The sequence below is a fragment of the Phoenix dactylifera genome, chromosome 1 (genome assembly GCF_051530095.1).
Source record: "Phoenix dactylifera cultivar Ajwa chromosome 1, Ajwa_hap1_PhDact_Kaust_v1.1, whole genome shotgun sequence".
NCBI lineage: Eukaryota > Viridiplantae > Streptophyta > Magnoliopsida > Arecales > Arecaceae > Phoenix > Phoenix dactylifera.
Genome location: NC_143190.1, coordinates 32,355,076 through 32,375,037, shown reverse-complemented (window position 1 = coordinate 32,375,037; position 19,962 = coordinate 32,355,076). Strand labels below are relative to the sequence as shown.

General features: G+C 40.2%; 1 protein-coding gene across 1 annotated transcript; it reads left to right on the top strand.

The window, feature by feature from the left end:
• The first annotated feature begins 2,438 nt into the window (after positions 1-2,438).
• Positions 2,439-18,979, top strand: ABCB27 (transporter associated with antigen processing protein 2). The gene is made up of 17 exons (XM_008780263.6): positions 2,439-2,804; positions 2,924-2,974; positions 3,082-3,117; positions 3,200-3,274; positions 6,134-6,258; positions 7,084-7,183; positions 7,278-7,449; positions 8,339-8,457; positions 14,228-14,338; positions 14,423-14,567; positions 14,751-14,883; positions 14,984-15,059; positions 15,178-15,243; positions 15,379-15,486; positions 16,353-16,460; positions 16,543-16,740; positions 18,129-18,979. The coding sequence occupies exons 1-17, from the start codon at positions 2,742-2,744 to the stop codon at positions 18,354-18,356; spliced, it is 1,914 nt and encodes a 637-aa protein (XP_008778485.4). The 5' UTR covers positions 2,439-2,741; the 3' UTR covers positions 18,357-18,979.
• The last annotated feature ends 983 nt before the right edge of the window (positions 18,980-19,962 follow it).

Below are 19,962 nucleotides of genomic sequence, written 5' to 3'. Positions count from 1 at the left end.
CTGGTATCTTGTTTTGGAGGTGGGAGCCGGATACGATCCCGACCCTCAATCTCCATGAGGATTTCAGCCCGAGGAGCGTTGAGGGGAGTGTAGTTTTCATACCTCCCTTCGGGTGCATGGGCCCGCAGTGGGAACCTCGGGCGGAATGGTGACCTTTGCTGTGGCGGTCCCCTCAACCGGGGTGGACTCTTCGGGCGGGGCGGATTCTTGGCTCGTTGCGGAGACGGGCTTCTGGGCTGGCCGCGCTCCTCGCGGCGTCTCTTCTTGGGGTTCTGCTCGGTCCCACCCCGCCTAACAGCCACGGCTTCCTCAGCCTTGGCGTACTTCCGCGCCCGAGCGAACATTTCGGTGAGGTCCGCGGGAAAATTCTTCTCGATTGAGAAGAGGAACCTGTAAGACCGGGCTCCAGTCTTTAGCGCCGACATGGCGATGGACTGGTCAAGCTCCCGGACCTCCCATGTTGCGGCGGTAAACCGGTCCAAATACTCCTTGAAGGGTTCTCCCTCCTTCTGTTTGATATCAAGGAGGGAGTCCGATGTCCGCCGCTGGGGCTGGCTGGCGGCAAAATTGCCAGCAAATTGTCTGCCGAGCTGCTCAAAAGAAGAGACAGTACTCGGCTTCAGCCCGGTAAACCAAAGCCGGGCTGGCCCTCGGAGTGTTGCCGGAAAAGCCTTGCACATCATGGCCTCCGAGGCTCCTTGTAGGGCCATTAAGACCCGGTAACTTTCCAGGTGGTCAAGGAAATCAGCCTTGCCATTGTAAGGCTCCACCTGAGGCATCTTGAACCGTAGTGGAACCGGTTCATCTTCAATCTCCGGAGAGAAGGGCGACTTCGTAGTGAACTCGAAGTCGCCATCACGTCCTGATTTTCTTCCGTGGAGCGCCTGAATTTGGCGCTCCAGCTTCTCGACCTTCTTGTCGAGTTCGTCATTCTGGAGGACCGCTGCAGCGGTTCGTTCGGGTGTAAGTTGCCCCGGAACCGACTCAGCTTCTGAAGGTTGTGGCCAGCCTCCGTGGCCTCTGACTGGGTGCTCTCTCCAGAAGGAGGCTTGGACTTGAGAGTCCTGACCTCGAAGAGGAAGTCCGCTTGTAGGGGGCTCCGGTTGGACTGGAGCCGGAGGAAGCGGTGCCGTTGGGATGCCCCTGGGTTGCAAGCTTTGGACAGCGGTAGCCAAGGTTTGCACTTGTTGCACCAGGGCATCAAACTGCTCCGGCCGAACTTGAGGGGTTGACTTGGCCGGAGGCGGCGAGTTTTGGACAGAATATTCAGGACTGGGTGGAGGACGTCGAGAGACATTGGAGGCCCCTTTGCTTCTTAGTTTCATGGCAGCAACTCGGTCCCTTCCTCTAGCGCCAACTGTTGCTGGAAATTGGACCCGGGGGCCGCCGCGAAACCAGGGGAGGAGGAGCTCCGCTGCCGGGAGGGCGGACGGCGGTGCGCCGACCGACTGTGTCCTCCGTGGGGATGAGAGAGCGGAGAAGAGTGCGTCCTGTCCTGTTCTGCAAAAAAGCCGGTGGCCGGGCTCTCCGGCGCCGGCCCTCCGATGCTTAAGTCAGAGGGGGCCAATATGTGGAGAGAGCAAGGAAGAGATATGTGGAGAAAATAAAGAGAATATTGTGTTCAATTGTGTCTGTGCTGTTTCTTTTTCTCCTCCCCTCCCTCCTCTTTCCTCCCAGGTTCTCTTTTATAGAAGGGCATTATGTTACCTGGGAGGTGACAGGGGAATTTGTCTTCTTTTGTGATAATTGGGCACGATTTGGCCCATTAATGGCGTAGTGGAGAATAAGGCCGAATCAGGCCGGAGTCAGGGAGTTGTCGCGGTTGATCAGACCCGTTGGAGTGGTTGAACCGTCGGCCGTAGTGGGCCTGGGGTTCGTAGACGGTAAGTGCATTTATTACCGAGTGAACCGGTGGTCAGGGTAAGCCATACGCTCTGATGGTTCCGTGATCCGGAAATCGTCTTGGGCCGTGTTCATTAAATGACTGAATGCATCGGAGACCTGAGGGGGTCTCATGCATTAATGACAGGTTGTGCCAGAATACCTGCGGAGATCTTGTGCCTTGATGGCTCAAAGATGGTGGCAGGTGGCAAGTTGTAGTGGAGTCGCGTATATAGCTGCCAGATCTTTCAAAAGGTTTAGGCGGGGATGAGTATTGGTTAAGGCATCGGCTCGGCAGGGGTGCCGAGCCGAGCTGGCCGCCCAGCGGGGCGCCCTGTGGCGGGGTTGCTTCTAGTGCTTCTGGTCGGCGCCCTTCGGGCGAGCGCCTTCTAGCCGAGCGCCTCTATTTGGCGCTCTCGTCTTTCTGGTCGGCGCTCTCTGGTCGAGCGCCTCTTCTTGGCGCTCTCTGGTCGGCGCTCTTTAGTCGGGCGCCTTCCTGGTCGGCGCTCTTTGGCCGAGCGCTTCCGTGATGGTATGACTTGGGTTTTTCCCCAACATGATCCTTTTGCAGATCCCTCTAAAGTTGATGCATAGATCGGAACAAAGTGAGAGTTCCGGCGGCTGAGAAGGTACGGGTGGTCCCATTAAATTGGAATATCAAAAAGGAAGTCGGCGACTGCGTGCTTTTGGAACTTAGCTCTCTGCTGGAATCCACTCCCGACCTCTCCTTGCCCGGACTCCAAGTCAACAACTATGTCTCCGGATCCAGAGTTACATATAATCTCCACTCTCCGTGTGGCCTCTTGAGAGAGGAGAGAAAGGAAGGGCATCGGTTCTGGGAGGAGATAAGAAGGCTTTCGATGGGAAAGAATCTAAGGATCAAGACCGCGGCGAGCCAGAGAGTCCCTTTGTTGAACCACGAGGTAAATCTAGTATTCTGGTCTCTTGTTTTGTTGTTTTCTTTTTTCTTTTTTGGTTTCTTGATATCTGTTTCTCTTTATGTTCATGTTTATTTGATAACTAACGAAGTTTCGTTCTATAGGAACCATCCAGTCGTGCTGTCTCAGATCTTGAGCATGGTGATTCTGTTCAGGTGCTTTTTCATGTCCGATTACTTATGCTTGCTCTTCCTTTTCTTGTGCTTTGCTTCATACCTATTCGATGAAAATGTTACTGATGCTATTGCAATGTAAACTGCAGCCGGCGAATGTTGGATTTTGTAGGGTTTTACGGCTGGTGAGCTGAAAGTTTGCTCTCTGCTCGTTCCTTTAAAAGATTATCATATATCGAAACTCATTGATTTATCATCCACTTGCAGGCAAAACCTGATGCGGGAAAACTGGTTTTTGCTACGATAGCGTTGCTGATAGCATCTACAACCAGTATTCTGATTGTAGGTTTTCCTTTTATACTGATGTTTGTGCATTTGTTCTTCGAGTATAATTCTTTCCGATGCATCTATTATTTTTTATGGACAAAGAAACGCAACATGAGTCATTGGCTTTGGTATGTGTAACTTCTATCTTTAAAGCCATCAGCTTTAGCTGCAACTAGCAATGCTATTATTTCCCCTTACAAATTGATGCAAGCCCTATGCTTCATTTATGTCTTTATTGTGCATGCCTGCGCATGTGGTATGTATGTATGTATGTGTGTATATGTATGTATGAATATATTTCAAGACCGGGGATCTCATTGGCAAGGGCTTGGCTAGAGTTGAAATTAGACAAAAGAAGAAAAGGAAATGCCAGTTTTTTGAGGATTTATGCTACATATGACGTCGCAAGGTATATTAAATCCAGATAACTTGCAACTGAAAAGTTAAAATTAGAATATTGAACCGATTGTTGGATAGGGTAGCAAGATACCAACTGTGATATGATCTGGATCATCATCAACCCTTTACTCTTGAGCATACCCGAGATGATTTGTTTGCAGAGGTTCCACATAATCAAACTACAGATAGCACTAGGGTATTATCCCATGCCATAACTTCACTTCTGTGTTTTAATCAATTTCAGAACTCTATTGCTCTCACCTACTTTCCATTCATTACACTAGGGTGCTACTGCGATGTTCATGATGCTGCTTATCGTGCTAGTAGTTGGCTCGAAGATTTTGATGCACTATTTGCTAATTAAAAAGAAAAAAGATTGTTTTGCACTAGTATACACTCGAGATAATGCTCAGGAATGTAGCAGTTTTTTTTTCCTGGTTGTTTAGGGGTGGCAAGTGCATGAGTTGTACTGGGAGATATCATGGGACTTGCTGAAGCCATGACTCTTGCTACTGTTGTGAGGTATTTAGTGGCTAACAACCATGAGCTAGTAGTTACCTGACTTGTATGGCTATGAGTTGTGCGCGAAAGGGGTGAGCAACCAATGCATGTGATTGAGCAGGGGATCAGGGAGGAGGTAATCATCAGATAAGAACTGAATGAGGTGAGAGGACATTTAACATTTAACACGTGTGATGTTATTTAGGCATGCACATGGTTCATTCAAGGAGGAGACTTGGTAAAGGGCCCCATCAATCATTTTTCTTTTTGTGATAAATTTGATGTACCAATTATTCAAGTCTATATACTATCCATAGTCATTTACTAATGTGGGAGTGTAGTTTACTTAAAGAAAATGTATTTATAATGAAACTAGACCTAACCACTACAATGTAGGATCTTTTGCTCTGATTGTAAAATAATTATTCTTGCAATGTCCTCAAACTGTGAGAGGTGTGAAATGTTGTAAGGATCCCTTGATTTAATGGAAGTCTTTTCTGTTATTCATGCAAGCTGTTATGTATCATTATTCCTTTTTCTCTTCCTTAGGAGTAAAATATGAACTATGCTGAGTATATTTATTCAATATAAGAGTAGTATTGGTTGATTTGGGTTAGTTATATATCAATAGGATTTTGATGAATGAGTGCTTTAAAAGATGGGATAGGGGGCCTTATGCTCCATTCTTGAAGGGAATCTTGGTTATAATGGTCGACATGGTAAGGTTTTAAGTACTGACCCATACTAGTGGGTACATGACATACCATATTACCTTGGTATGGTACTTGTGAGGTGAGGGGCCAGTATAATAGCATAGCTTGTTACACCCTCATTCGAACACATGGTGCAAGTGTTGTACTAACTCCAACCTTTGTATCATGCAAGATATGTTGTTTCGGTACCGGGCCCTATACCAATGCTATACTATCACTGTGTCGGTACGATACGCTATGGGGCTAGTTCGGCGTACTCAATATCGGTACATCCTTTGTATCGTGTACCGGTATCGAACCTGTACGGTACGATACACTCTGTACGCTCTGTACGGTATGGTGAACCTTGGTACCAGATACTGTTATGGGGCGTACCATACCGTGCCTACCCATATTGGTAATGTACCTATATAGGGTCCACGAGACTTAAAAACATTGAGAGAAGGAGATTAGCTAGGATTTAAAAAATTCTAATTTATTTTTTAAGAAACATCATTTAACAAAGAGAGTGATGATCTCCTTCAAAATAGGAGAATTCCAAGGGATGAATATTGGATTGGAGTGGGACCAGAAATGGAGGGAAATAGGGCTGATTTTTTCAGTGGAAAGGTCATTTCGGCATTTCCAGGTTCTGGGAGTGGGACTTGCAGTGGAAAAGCTTGCCATGACCTTTGGCAAGAGGGGGCAGGCAGGAAATGGGACCTAGAGGATGAGGGGGTGGGCCTGGTGGGGGCTTTTGGAAGAAACAGGGGCAGAATGGCTGAAGGCTGCTAAAATTAAAAAAAAAAATCTCTGGGAAGAACCTCCTTACTAGCTGGAACTGTCTAGCATGGTTTCCCTTTAAAAGTCTGCTTATAGAGGAGAATACAAGAATAAGCTATTATTATACACATTAATCAGAGTACTTGGTTGTAACTCTAGTGATCCCACTGTGTTTATCCAGAGAACACCAATAAATTTCACTGCAAGAAAAAGAAACCTGGAATAAGGGCAAGAAGAGATGTTGTATGACTCTCCATAGGTTAGTCTTGTATCATTTCTTTTTATATTCTTGCCTGTATGCTGCCTACATATCTTGGACTTCAAACATTATCTGTTTCATCATTTTTGCTAAATAAAGGATCAGGTCCTAAGGGAATAATTGCCAGCACTAGCAGATTCTTTTGATTTGAAATTAACACGTTCTACATTTCATATCTTGCTTTCTAGTAAGATTCATGTCTTGCAACATTTCTTAAGAATTTTCCTTTGTACATTGCAGCCAAAGTACGGTGGTATGATTATAGACATTGTATCAAAAGATATCCGAGAACCTGAACAACAAGCTGAAGCTTTAGATGCTGTCAAGAATACCATATTAGAGATCGTGCTGATCGTTGTCATAGGGTATATTTAATAATGACATGTTTGGTTCGTAATTTTTGATGTAAATAATTGTTGCACATTGCAAACTTCAGTTGTAGTTACCTTCATCTGATCTGCTTTTTATCTTAACACTTTCCATTTTTGTAATTCAATATTCTCAATAAATTGTCAATTGTCACCATCTAAGGTCCTCTTGGAATGTCACATGTCAAAACCCCTCCTTTTGAATAGCATCTATGCAGCAGATGTAAGCTAGCCTGTTCACTATCAGCCTAAAGCTAATTTTTGCATATTTGGAAGCATTGTCCATATGGAAAAGATTGCAGATCCATTTCACAAAAAAAAAAGAAAAGATTATAGATCTCTCTTGTTCTTTCTCTCTCTCTCTATCTCTCTCCTCCTCCCGCTCAAACATGCCCTCAAGACATAATTATATATATTTAAAATCAGTTCTAACCTACTCAATCTTGATTTTCTGTGAGGACACTGATGACTGACAAAGGCAGAAAATGTCGAAAGCTGTCATGTTAGTTTAATATGCAGCACAGTGAAATTTTCTGTGGTAACTGGTATTTCAAACCTAAAGAAATGAGATGACCATAGAATTGCTGTCAATTTTAGTTTGAATTTTTGATGATCAATTTGCAGAATGAAAGATTACCAGAGTTTCCATTTTATTTATTCAAGAGTCGAGCAATAGAATTTACGAGGGAAACCTGTAAAAATACGATGTTAAATTACCTATACCATGGTGGCCCATTTTTAGTGCTGTTTCCTTTATAGCAATGAATAAAGGCTATAATGCTGTGACATTTATCAGATTAACATGTTGTTTTCTTGTTTTAGATCAATTTGCAGTGCACTACGGGCATGGTTGTTTAATTCTGCCAGTGAAAGGGTAGTTGCTCGATTGAGAAAAGATTTGTTTAGTCATCTTATAAACCAAGTGAGTCTTAAATGTTAGTTCATATTTGATGTCATTTTGTTACTCCCATCCAAATGCATAAATTCTTCATCAACATTTTGGAAATGTTTGACAGGAAATAGCATTTTATGATGTGACCCGAACAGGGGAGCTCCTAAGTAGACTCTCTGAAGATACACAAATTATAAAAAATGCGGCAACAACCAATCTGTCAGAGGCCTTGCGTAGTATTGCTACCACTCTTATTGGTCTTTGTTTTATGTTCTCAACATCGTGGAAATTAACATGTAAGCTTTAAATTTCTGGAGAGTTGTGAAAGGCTATTTAATATGTGAGTTGCATGGTTCATGTTTAAGGTTCTTGTAATAGTGGTGAGATGCGATTGTTCTTTGATGTATTGCAGGGGTTTAACATCCTTTAAATTATGACACTGCAGGTAGGAAACTTGCTAGTTAACCTTTCCTGAAGAAGTAGCCAATACATATTTGATCTAGGTGGCTAAATAGTTAAATTGTCCAAAGATTAAATATGTTATTCTGCTTATCTGAAAAGCATGCTAAAATATATGAAAAAAGCAATAAAAATATGACATTTTGGCAAAGCACATTTGATTCATGAACTGAAGTACTGAACTGTAAATAACCGGGAAAATTTACAGAAGATAACATATTCATGCTGCATATTAAATAGAACGATACTAGCTTAGAATAAGGAAATCTCCTATGTCCTGCGAAAAGCTGGAAGCACTATGGGTGTCAAGTGTAGAGAATGGAATCCTATTTATGGACGTTGGCTCATGTGATCCCTCTTGGGTGTTATGTTCCTGATTAGCATGTGGTGATGACATAATTTATTGGCTTTCTCCATTTAATAAGCTGTACAAATTAATTAAAAATTTGAAAATGTAAAATAAATGGTAAGAATGCAATTGTTCTAGATATACTGATGTAAAATGAATATTACACAAGTGAGTATTGCTATGCCATACAAGTAGTAGTGTTTTTTCTCTTGCTTTCTGCCTTAGCTACTGGTTTTGTTGAATTCCAAGTTCCTAACTCTATATTGTGATAAGAACTGTATGAATTCTGGGTCTGTATATCTTAAAAAATAATTCTTGATTTGTAAATATGGTTAATAACATGAATAAAACTGTCTGATGATGTTCCTTTCAAACAGTATTGGCACTTGCTATTGTGCCGGCTATATCTGTTGCTGTGCGTAAGTTTGGGCGTTATCTTCGTGAACTTTCTCATAAAACTCAAGCTGCAGCAGCTGTAGCTTCATCAATAGCTGAGGTATGAACCATGTTAGTTACTTCTAAATATACATTTATCGGGACATATGTTGAAAGACAGTCATAAAATAATATCAACCTGTTGCTCTTACTGCTGCATATCTGCAGGAGTAATTGATCGATAATAAAACAGTGATGCTCCACTTTTAATTATAAATTTATAATTATATTGTCTGGCAAATATTATCTCTGTGAAGCTTTTTACTTGGAACTGAAACCCATAGCAAAACCTTTTTTTCAATGTCATAATTTGTTCTCTTTATACCATTTAGGATAGGATAGTGACTGAGATATGAATCTTGGACAACCTTTCAGATTCATCTAGCCTAAGTATTTATTTGTTTGCTCTATATCTCAATGGATAGGTATTATAGTTTGATAATTAGTCATATATTCCTAATCAAGATCCTTGATTCAGTTTATAAATCAATTTAATCTTGTTTCAAGCAAACTCAAGTTGATCCCTTTTGACCAGTTGTTGTATGGTCTATTTTGACAAGGATCTCAGATGGCAGCGCACATAGAAGTGTAGGACATGGATAATCTGAAGAGCCAAAAGATAGATATTTGTCCACTAAACTAAAATGGTGGTGAAACAGTCTTCTGAACATTGAACTTTGACACCGAGAAACCAACTGCAGCATCATGTTACCATGCATGACTTGCATAGGGTCTATTTCTCATTGCCAAGAAACCATGTCAAGTACTGTGTTTTAATAGCAATGCCAAAAATACCAACAGGACCATTCCATTATAACCAAGCATCTTTTGCACGGGCTTGACACATGATAATGGAGAAAATCTTTTAGTTTCTATATCCAGTATGCAAAAAACTAGTCTTCATAGGTGGCCGCCTTGGCGTTGTTATTCCAGTACCCCACCCACATTCTAGGTGGCAATCCCCTAGGAAGGTTTGAACCACTTAGCTCCTAAACCTAGGCTGCTACTCTTGGGTACGTGTGGTTCAAGCGTTCAGCCCACTTAATCCAGGGTGGTGGTGTGGAAGAAGAAGAGATAGAATGAAAGGAAGAAGAAAGACAAAGGGAAAGAATGGTTGAATCATAAAACAAATGGAACAGAAGAAGCAAGAGGAAGGAAAAGATGGTTGAACCAAGGTCCACCGTACCTACCGTACCGGTGGGCATTGGTACCGGTACGGTACCGGTACCTAACCGAGCCGAACCAGTATCTACTAGTGGTGCTGGTTTCGGCCCTGGCGTCGTTTTTTTTTAGTGGGGGGAGGAGTTCTCTCACTTGTGGATCTTTTTTTGATGTTTTTATGTTTAGGTTTAAGGTTTAAACTAAATATATCTTATTACTTCCAAATAATTCAAATTATAAGATGAAGAACATAAAATATCTTTAAATTAAGATAATATCAATTACATATATTTAAAGCACTCTCGAATATCTAAAATCGGATCGAGTAGTGATGCTTGTCGCTGATATCCGGATCATCAGCATAATGAGGCAAATCAACCCATCGCTCTAACCAAGCAGCGTTGTAGTCTTGTATGCTCAGTCCCCGAAAAATGCGTGTCAGGTCATAAGAACTCTCGGATCTCTTGCTGAAGCTCTGGCTCTAAGAGGTATCCTGTTGTTGATAACATTGCGGTGGAGGAGCCCATCCGAATATACCGGCACCAAAATCCGACTCGTAAGACCCTTCAGGCTCCGCAGGATAGTAGCCACCGGAAGATGACTCCGATGCATCATATCCATAGGCTGCCTAAGGTTGTGGATAATAGAAAAATTCGGAACTTGATACATCTATGGATCCTACTCCATATGCGAGGTCATCTGCAGCTGCATCCTATCTTCCTGAACGACCTCAAGGAGCCTGTCTTCGATATGCAATGGTATCCGATCGGGGTCTATCAGATGGCCTACTGTGGTCTCTATCATGTATAGCATGCGTAAACTGGGACTCACTGGTGTATCGAAGACCTGCCTCCGGCTGTGTCTCATAAGTAGTACCCTACTGTCGTCCACTTCCTCCATCACTACCAGAACCTTCATCGCTGCTGGTCCAAGTTTCCTCGACTCTCTCCATTGGGGCTCTTTTTCTTTCCTTTTTTAGTTTGCTTGGATTGACGCCCTCCTGATTGAGTTGACTGCGTACCGGAGCGTCCTCGTCTAGGCATCTCTCGATCATCTCTCTGAGGTGTGTCGTACCAGTCATGTGGTGACTGGCTTCTCTTTGGTTGCAGTTGATCAACTGTGGCAGTGCGTGGAATATTGTGCTCAGCCCATTGCCGTGGATCGATCCTAACCTCACTGGATATGAAGTCAGCTGGTCGTAGAAGCGATCCTGGCTCGTCAAGCTCGAGCTCTTGCTGCTGGCCCACAAGCCCGCCGAGAATTAGATCATTGTCATCATCTGTGAAAGTACTATAGATGGGATTTGAATACTTGAGCTCCACGTCCTTCTAAATGCATTTTAGCCTCAACCGCAAATTGTAGTGCACATAAATAAGGTCGTTGAGGTGCTTTTGTGTTAAACGGCTTCTCTGTTTGCTGTGGATGAGGGTGAAGGTAGATCAGTTGCGCTCACAACCACTCGAGGAGACCGTTTGAGAGAGGATCCAGATAGCTATCTGCTTAAGATTTTTCGCAGATCCACCAAAATAAATCCACCATTCAGCTGCAAAAATATTAAAGATAATTACATATATGATGGCTTCATAATCGAAGATAATTCTTGCTGATTTGTACAACGTACTACTATTTTTTAAATTTTTTTATTTTTTATTACAAAATTAATTTTTAAATTTTTTTGTTTTTAATTATAATATAAATCATATGTATTCTGAAAAAAATAATGTCACCAATCAACGACATAAAAAATTCAAGGCGAAATGGGAACTGTAGGCATCATTTCCTATTTTTTGGCAATTTTTGACATTTTTTTAAGCACTAAAAAAGAAATATTAAAAAAAAGTTTGTAAGCGCTAAAAAAGACATATTTTTAAGCAATTTTTGACATATTTTTTTCTGCAGGATCCCTGCTTGATCCACCTTTCCTTTCTCTGCTGGATGCCTTCCTTTTTCTTCCCTTTCTCTGTCTTTTTTTTGGCTAATCCCTACCTTTCCCTTTCCTTCCCTTAATATTTTTTTGGGCTAATCCCTATCCTTTTCTTTTCTTTCTCAATTTTCTTTCCTTTCTCAATTTCTTGCCTCGCCTCTGAGCTCCTTGTTCGGCTTTTATAGCCGAGCAGGGAGAGGCTCTCACCTCTTTGAGTGGACGGCCACGCGTTTTTCTGACAATGCATGGCCCTGTGCCACTTTCGGCCAGAGCACTTGCTGTGGCCAAAAGAAAGACAGCGTGTGGCCACTGTGGCCATGCGCTGTCGGCCGCTTCAAACAAAAGGCCGCGCGTGGCAGTCGGATCCACCCTTATACCAGTGCGAACCAAGCCGGTTCCCACCGGTACAAGTATAGAACCATTCGATTCCGACCCCGGAACCGAAATTATATGCCATACCGAACCGGTGCCAGTCGGTTCAGCATACCATGGTTGATCCATAGATTTTTGGATGTTGTAATCGATCCCATGGTTTTCATTTGGAATTTAATGATGAATGCAATTCTGATTTTAAAATTATAATACAATTCAAACTTAATTGATTCCTTTGGGTCAGTAAATAATAAAAATTGTTATACTTGTATATAGTGTTGGTTAGTTGACACCGAGAAACAAACAGCCACATCCCACTACACTGCATGAAACCATGTTAAGAGCCCTATTTAATATCAGTGAAAATGGAATTACGTTCTAGCATCTCCTGTGCAGGCTCAATGCATGATAATTGGAAGAGTTTTTCTGATTCTAAATCCAATGTGCAAAACAACTGGTTTCCGTGGTTGCATATTGATATGTCTGCCTCCATTCCTGGTGGATCAAATGATCTCTCTTTCACACACAGGCACAAAGTTATAGGCTTATATAAAGGTTTAACAAAATGCCATACCAGTCAGTGCCTCATCTGTTTCCAAACAAACTTGATCTGTGAAGATGGAGGGTTCAATAAAAACACAATCATTTGCCATAAGTTATCCAACTGGGACCCATTCATCACAAGGAAGCACATATGGAATCCCCTTTTACATGGCCCTGCATGCTAAATTTCAAAACTATTAAAACAATTAAATGCCATACAACATAAGGTTCTCTGTTGTTCGGAGTTCTCTAAAATGTAATTATCTTTATTACATGATTAACAACTTGAAATTTGTTGCAAGGCTCTGTTCCATGTAGTGCACATTATATAAACAATTTACAATTTTTTGGTAGATGAGGCAATGAGCAATTTCCAGCTCTGACATGGAATAGCCCTTCCCGATTGAACTCACCCAACCCTGACAAAGATGGGGTCTGTTTGCGAGTCTTTGGTACAACCCCCAAGATCAAAGTTTATCAGCTAGCTAACCGACATCTTGTACTATTGTTTTCTTCCAGCCATGTGGGCACCATATTAGAAAGACTTTCACACGAAGGGAAGCAATGAGACTCTATGTGGTTCCCATCACATTAGAAAGCCTTTGCAAAGGTCCGCCGTACCGGTACCGGTGGCCGGCCGGACGGGTACGGTACCGGTCCGGTCCGGTACGTACCGGCCGGTACTAGTACCGTACCGGCCGGTACCGCGAGCCAGACATTTGGATTTTTTTTTAAATATTGTCTCTGTTGGATCTTAAATTAAGTGAAGATTGATGTTTTTTTATTGCTTTTTTAATGATTTTTGATGTTTTTATGTTTAAATTTAGGGTTGAAATTTGAAACATAGATGATGCATGTTATGTTTTTCTCACTTCTTTGTTTCCTGAAAGAAAGAAGTGGCCGGATCCTTTCCCATCAAAGGCCACAGGCCACAGCTTTTTTTTTTTTTTTTGAAAGAAGTGGCCCATGGCCACTTTGGAAAACCACGTGCCACGCGGTGGTTTCAAAAATCACGCGCCATGCGGTGGTTTCAAAAACCACAGCTCCTCGCGCTGTGGTTCATAAAAAAAAAAAAACGTACCAGTGCGAACCGATCGGTACCGGCCGGTACGGGCTCCGTACCGGCCGGTTCGGCTAAAAGAACCGAGAGATACCGGATTTCTTGTGGTTCCGGTACCGGTCTAGGACCGGACCGGTACATACCGGCCCGTACCGGCTGGTACGGGCCGGTACGGCATTTCATGCTTTGCATAATAGAAGATTTAGGAATCTAATAAGAATGAAAAATTGAAAAAGAAAAGAATCCATGCGAGAAACCTCAAAGGCCACCCCCATGTGCTGGATTTTGAGGCTTTTGCCCCATATATGGTAGATAGGTGTTTATAGGTATGTCATATTTGCAATTGAAAACTAAAAATGCACACAGGAGCATATTTTTATACCTAAATTTATATATTTTTCTCATCATCATTTTCTGATTTTTTTAAATATTATTTTTTAATATTCAAATTTTGTTATTTTCCTGTTTTCTAATTGCTATTTTTAATTTTTTTTGTTAAATTTTTCGAACATAATCTCTTTTTTTTGCTTTCAATACACAATTTATAATTTTTGAATTTTTCCTAACATGTTCCAGTTATGATGATTGAATCATATAAGGTGCTAAGTGAGTTATAGACATTGAAACACACTGGGGATGAAGCAGATCTTAAAGTCGAAACTTATTTATTCTGATTCCGTTAGGTGGATCTGTAGGCTGTATTATTTTACACACTTCAGCAGGTCATATGACAAATGAAGTCACAATCTGAAAAGTGAATTTCCAATTCAGGAATCTTTTGGAGCCATACGCACAGTCAGGTCCTTTGCTCAGGAGGTTTATGAAATTTCACGATACTCTGAGAAAGTGGATGAAACATTGAAGCTAGGACTCAAACAGGCTGTGAGTTCCTTTTCTGGTTTGCAATTGTTATATGCATACGAGATAATTAGTTGATTGCTGAACTGTTAATCACCTTTGCTCCAGAAAGTTGTTGGTCTTTTTGCTGGAGGACTCAATGCAGCATCAACATTGTCAGTTGTCGCTGTAGTAATTTATGGAGCTAATCTGACCATCACTGGGTCTATGACTACTGGTGCTCTTACATCATTCATTCTTTACAGCCTTACAGGTTATTCTTGAAGGCTTTAAATATGCTTCAAGTTATTTAGCTTTAAACAAGATCCGAAAATGGTTTAGTTATCTTCTGATAATGCAGATATATACATCTGAACCATAAAGATTTTTTGGCAAAGATGCTAACTTTTAATGCAAGATGGAGATGATTCTTTTATTTTTTCTTGTCCAACTGCAGTTGGTTCGTCAGTGTCTGCTCTATCAGGATTATATACAACAACAATGAAAGCTGCAGGTGCAAGCCGAAGAGTTTTTCAGCTTCTTGATCGTGTCTCCTCCATGCCAAAATCAGGAGATACATGCCCCCTAGGGTTGGTTACCGATATAAACCAGTACATGCTGACACTAACAATATTTAAGCTACTTTGGTAGCTATTGATGTTTTCAATTTACAATGTGGATTGGTGGTAGTGACGAAGATGGAGATGTTGAGCTGGATGATGTCTGGTTTGCTTATCCTTCTCGCCCCACTCATATGGTGCTTAAGGTATCTTATGTGTTGTTTCTAAAACACAATCCAAATAGAAGTTCTATTAACTTTCATTTCTCAATTGATCCTGATTTCTCATTTAATTCATTTTGATGAATTACTTTCTCAATTGCAGGGAATTACATTGAAGTTGAGGCCTGGCTCAAAGGTTGCCCTTGTTGGGCCAAGTGGTGGTGGAAAAGTAATTTCATTTACAAACCAGCAGCATTTGTCTCTCTAGTAATTGGATGCTGCCAAAGGAGTTAGCTTTTGCAATTTTTTTTAAACTTGAATTGTAGGATATTCACTACTTATTCTTGTTGCATGGAACTTGCAGACTACTATAGCAAATTTAATTGAACGGTTCTATGACCCTCTAAAGGGAAAGGTCTTACTAAATGGAGTTCCATTGGTAGAAGTATCACACGAGCATCTACACAGACAGGTACTCGACATGATATTTGTTGTATTGTCACCAAACTTCCTAAACATCTTAAGATTCATTTGCATAGATACACAAGAAGATCATCCCACCTTTCACACATCAAGTTTCTGACTCGGAGATGCACATATGCAGTTCTAAATAATGCAATGCATCAATATAGATGGTTAGTGATCTGTGATAAGAGTCTATCGGACATAAGAATTTTGATCATGAAATTTGTAAGTTTGTATATGGGCATATACATGAAAAAGTACTAAAAAGAAAAACAAACAAACAAACAAAAAAGCTACAGAATCCAAAGTTCTATTGGATTTAAATACCACAACCACAATGAAAATCAGATATCATTATTATTATTGCTTCCCCAGTGTCCTCACAGTCACCCACAATAAAGAGAGCTAGTATATATTTTGATGCTGCTAGAGTTATAAATGAATCATGAATTTTGTCAGTTCTTCAAGTAGAGATGGTAGGATTTTACAATTATATAAAGAGAACCGCTGACATGCTAGTGGATTGCTTTGTTCAGGATGTGGAGATTGGTCACATGTCCACGTAACTGTTGCAGTAGTTTGTAGCTGTTAGTGTCAATCAGAATAAGTTCAGGCAAAGAAAAAAATAACATATAAAAAATGCTGATGTATCCTTTTGTCATTTGACAGCAAGTCAGTAACCACGTTTAATAACACTGTGGCTCTGTTTCAAGATGTATGCTCCCACAAAAAAACAGATCTACCACTTGCTTCACCTTTGCATTTTCTGGATTTTATTGCTATAAAAATATAAAATTGAGATAAAATTGAGAATCATAGTTCTTTTGCAGATTTTGATTGAAAAGTTTTTTATTATTAATTGTAAAAATGCAGGTTAGCATTGTTAGCCAGGAACCTGTCCTTTTTAACTGCTCTGTTGAAGAAAATATAGCTTATGGATTTGATGGCAAAGCCAGCAGTACTGACATCGAAAATGCTGCTGTAAGTCTTAACATCGTTCCTCAAGCAATATTTCTTCTGAATGACATATGTTGCTAATTCTACTCTTAATCTGCAACCGCAGAAAATGGCAAATGCACACGAATTTGTATCTAAATTTCCTGAACAATATAAGACCCATGTTGGGGAACGAGGGATAAGACTTTCTGGTGGCCAGAAACAGAGAATAGCAATTGCAAGAGCTTTATTGATGAACCCACGGGTTCTTCTCTTGGATGAAGCTACAAGTGCATTGGATGCTGAAAGTGAACATCTGGTTCAGGTATATTTATAAATTATTTTGGTTACTGCTCTTCTGAAGACAAGGGCTGCTGTATCATGAATAATTAGAACATAATTTTGATTTGCATGATTGTATTACATCTCTTGTCACCTGGAATTTTCTGAGATGTGGTTTGGGCATTTTCGTTGAACATGGTTTTTGGGTAGGGTTTTTTGCATACATATCCTCCTAAATATTGAAATTTACATGAATACCCTCCTAAAATTAATATTTACATGTATACCCTTGCCAAATACTTATTTTGCATGTATACCTTTTATTTTTCTTTTCTCTTGAATATGTGCCCGCATCATCTAACATCGTCAAGAAATTAGCAGTTTAAAATTAAAAATGACTGAAATATCTTTAATGGGTAGATATGCAAAAGAAAACATTTATAAGGGCATATATGCAAATAATACTTTGTGCAGGTATTTCTGCAATTTCACATATTTAGAAAAGTTTACATGCAAAAAATTCTAATTTTATTTTTTTCTAACACTCAGATTTGTTTAGTGCTTGTTCTTTAATGTTTTCCATAAAAATATTGCTTAAAAAAAGATTGATTCGACAATTAGATAATAAAAAGAGTTATGAAAGTTTTTTCACTAATTATGAGATTATTCTACTTTATTCTTCTTCATTTATAGCATCCTCTATATCTTATTTCATCGAAATATAGCTTATAATATTTATTGTTATAGATGCATATATGGGAACATACATTGAAATATAGAAAAGGATTAGAATCTCTTAAAGGTACACGATAGATTGTAATGATCAAGCTTCTTTGCTACTGCGATGCTCATGGGCGGAAGAACAACATCAATCATCCCCAAGTAAAATTATCGAAGGACTTCGAACCTTTCAGACTTATTAACAATCTCCACGGCCATGTGGTAGAAGGCACCCTAGACAATCCGAATGTTAAAATAGACTAAAATAAATAAAATAATATAATTTTTTTTTTTGCATGTAAACCCTCCTAAATATGTGAAATTGTATGAATACTCTCGCAAAATATTATCTGTATATATACCCTGATAAATATTTAATTTTGCATATCTACTTATCAAGGATATTCCGTAATTTTTAATTCTAAACTACTATTTTTTTTGACGGCGTTAGATGGTGTGGGCACATATGCAAGAAAAAAAAGGAAAATAAAGGCTATACACAGAAAACAAGTATTTTATAAAGGTATACATGCAAATATCAATTTTAGGAGGGTATTCATGCAAATTTTAATAGTTAGGAGGGTATGTACGCAAAAAATCCTTCTGGATATACTAAAAAAGCTTAGGAAAAAAAACTATTGCTTGATTTTTTCTGAGTTCTCCTGACATATTTATTTGTTTTTACTAATTGAGTACATCTACATGATACAGGATGCGATGGATTCTCTAATGAAGGGAAGGACTGTTCTTGTCATAGCACACAGGCTCTCAACTGTCAAGAGTGCAGACACTGTAGCTGTGATATCTGATGGTCAGATAGCTGAAAGTGGTACTCACGATGAACTTCTGAGTAAAAATGGCATCTATACTGCATTGGTGAAGAGACAACTGCAAGGACCTAGATATGAATCTAGTGTAGCACCTGATGAGCAGAATTAAAGACTAATTTGGTTTGTCCATGCCTTACTAAACATCAAAACAACAAATATAATTTGTTAAGTAGCATGCATTATTCAGTAACCATATACATACAAGTACCCTCTGGTGGCAATATCAATGTAATGGTGCCACAGGTTTACTGTTGGATGATTTTATTGAGCTACACTTCAGCCTTTGAACCTGCTTTCTGCTGCATTTTCTTAAGCAATCCCAGTGTCCAACTTTCAACAGCAATGCCCACCAATGAAAGACAACTGGACTGGAACATTCTCAAGAATTGTGCAGGTCAAAAATGTAAATACCAGGAATCTCATGTGCTCACAGGGCAGAGATCTGGTTAGATGCCTTCAGATTATACTCTGGACTATTTGACATCATTTTGGTTATTTACAAATTGATACCGGAACAATCAGGCATTCCAGTCCAACTGTTTGCCAATCACAGCAGTAGTGATTGAATCATACTGGTCAGTCTGGCCGAGAAGCCGGGATAAGAACATGTTTCTTTGTTCAAAGTCAAGCTGTTGCTATTTTTGTCTTTGTGCTCAGCCTACTCTTTTGTATGAAACTCAACATGCCTTTCTATATGTATCTTAGTGGAAGGCTGTTTGTGCTGCTCTTAAACTATAAGCTTCCATGCTTGCTCTTTTTAAGTTTAAAGTATCCGTGAGTGATATGATGAACCACATCATGCAACTGCTTCAAATTCTCGACGGTTTAAACAATGAAACTTCCAGTCTCATATGCTGTTTAGAAACATCCAAATCAGGGAGATGAAGAAATGCTGTTTGCTTGACAATTCAACCAGGACGTATGAGCTTCTTTTTGAAGTGGTTACATAGCCTCTTCTCTGATGCAAGAGTCAAGGCAGCGATCATTGGAATGATGAAGTTGAGGATTATATTTTGATTGCTCTACTGGCTTCTTTCTTCCATTGGATTCTATTTTTCGTAAGTGAGGGGAAGAAATGGGCCTACAAATAGAGCCAGGAATGACAAGGTGCTGATGGGTACAATTTTACTTGCATTAAGACGCATGAAACTGTTGACCTTGATAAAATTACTGCAAAAATGGAGACATTTTTCCAAGGAATTTTATGAAATATTATCTAGAGAAAAACTAAGATGTTCTGGGTAAAATTATGGTATGCCGTGCCGTGCCGAATCGAACGGTACCGGACGTACCATATTGTACCGGTGTTGGTAGTGTATCGATACTTGATATGCTAATCATACTACATACCGTATCGTACCAATATTATGCTAGTGTGGCACTGATACAGGATCCGGTACCAAAGCGGCGAACCTTAGGTAAAACAATCTAAACTGGTATTGGTAATGCGAGAACTACTAAATAGTATACACTACTTGGTAGTCTGTTAAAATCTTTGTAGAAGTCCACCACATGCACCACAACTGAAGTAAATCAAGAAAACTCTGAACTGGAACACACTCAATAATTTTTACGCTACAGCATTTGTACCAGAATCCAAAATGTAAAATACCAAGTATGTCATCTACTCAGGGTAGAGCTCTGGCCAGAGGCCTCAAATTGTAACCTACTGTTTAGCATCAATTATGAAGCCTCAAGGCTTGCTAGAAAAAGCA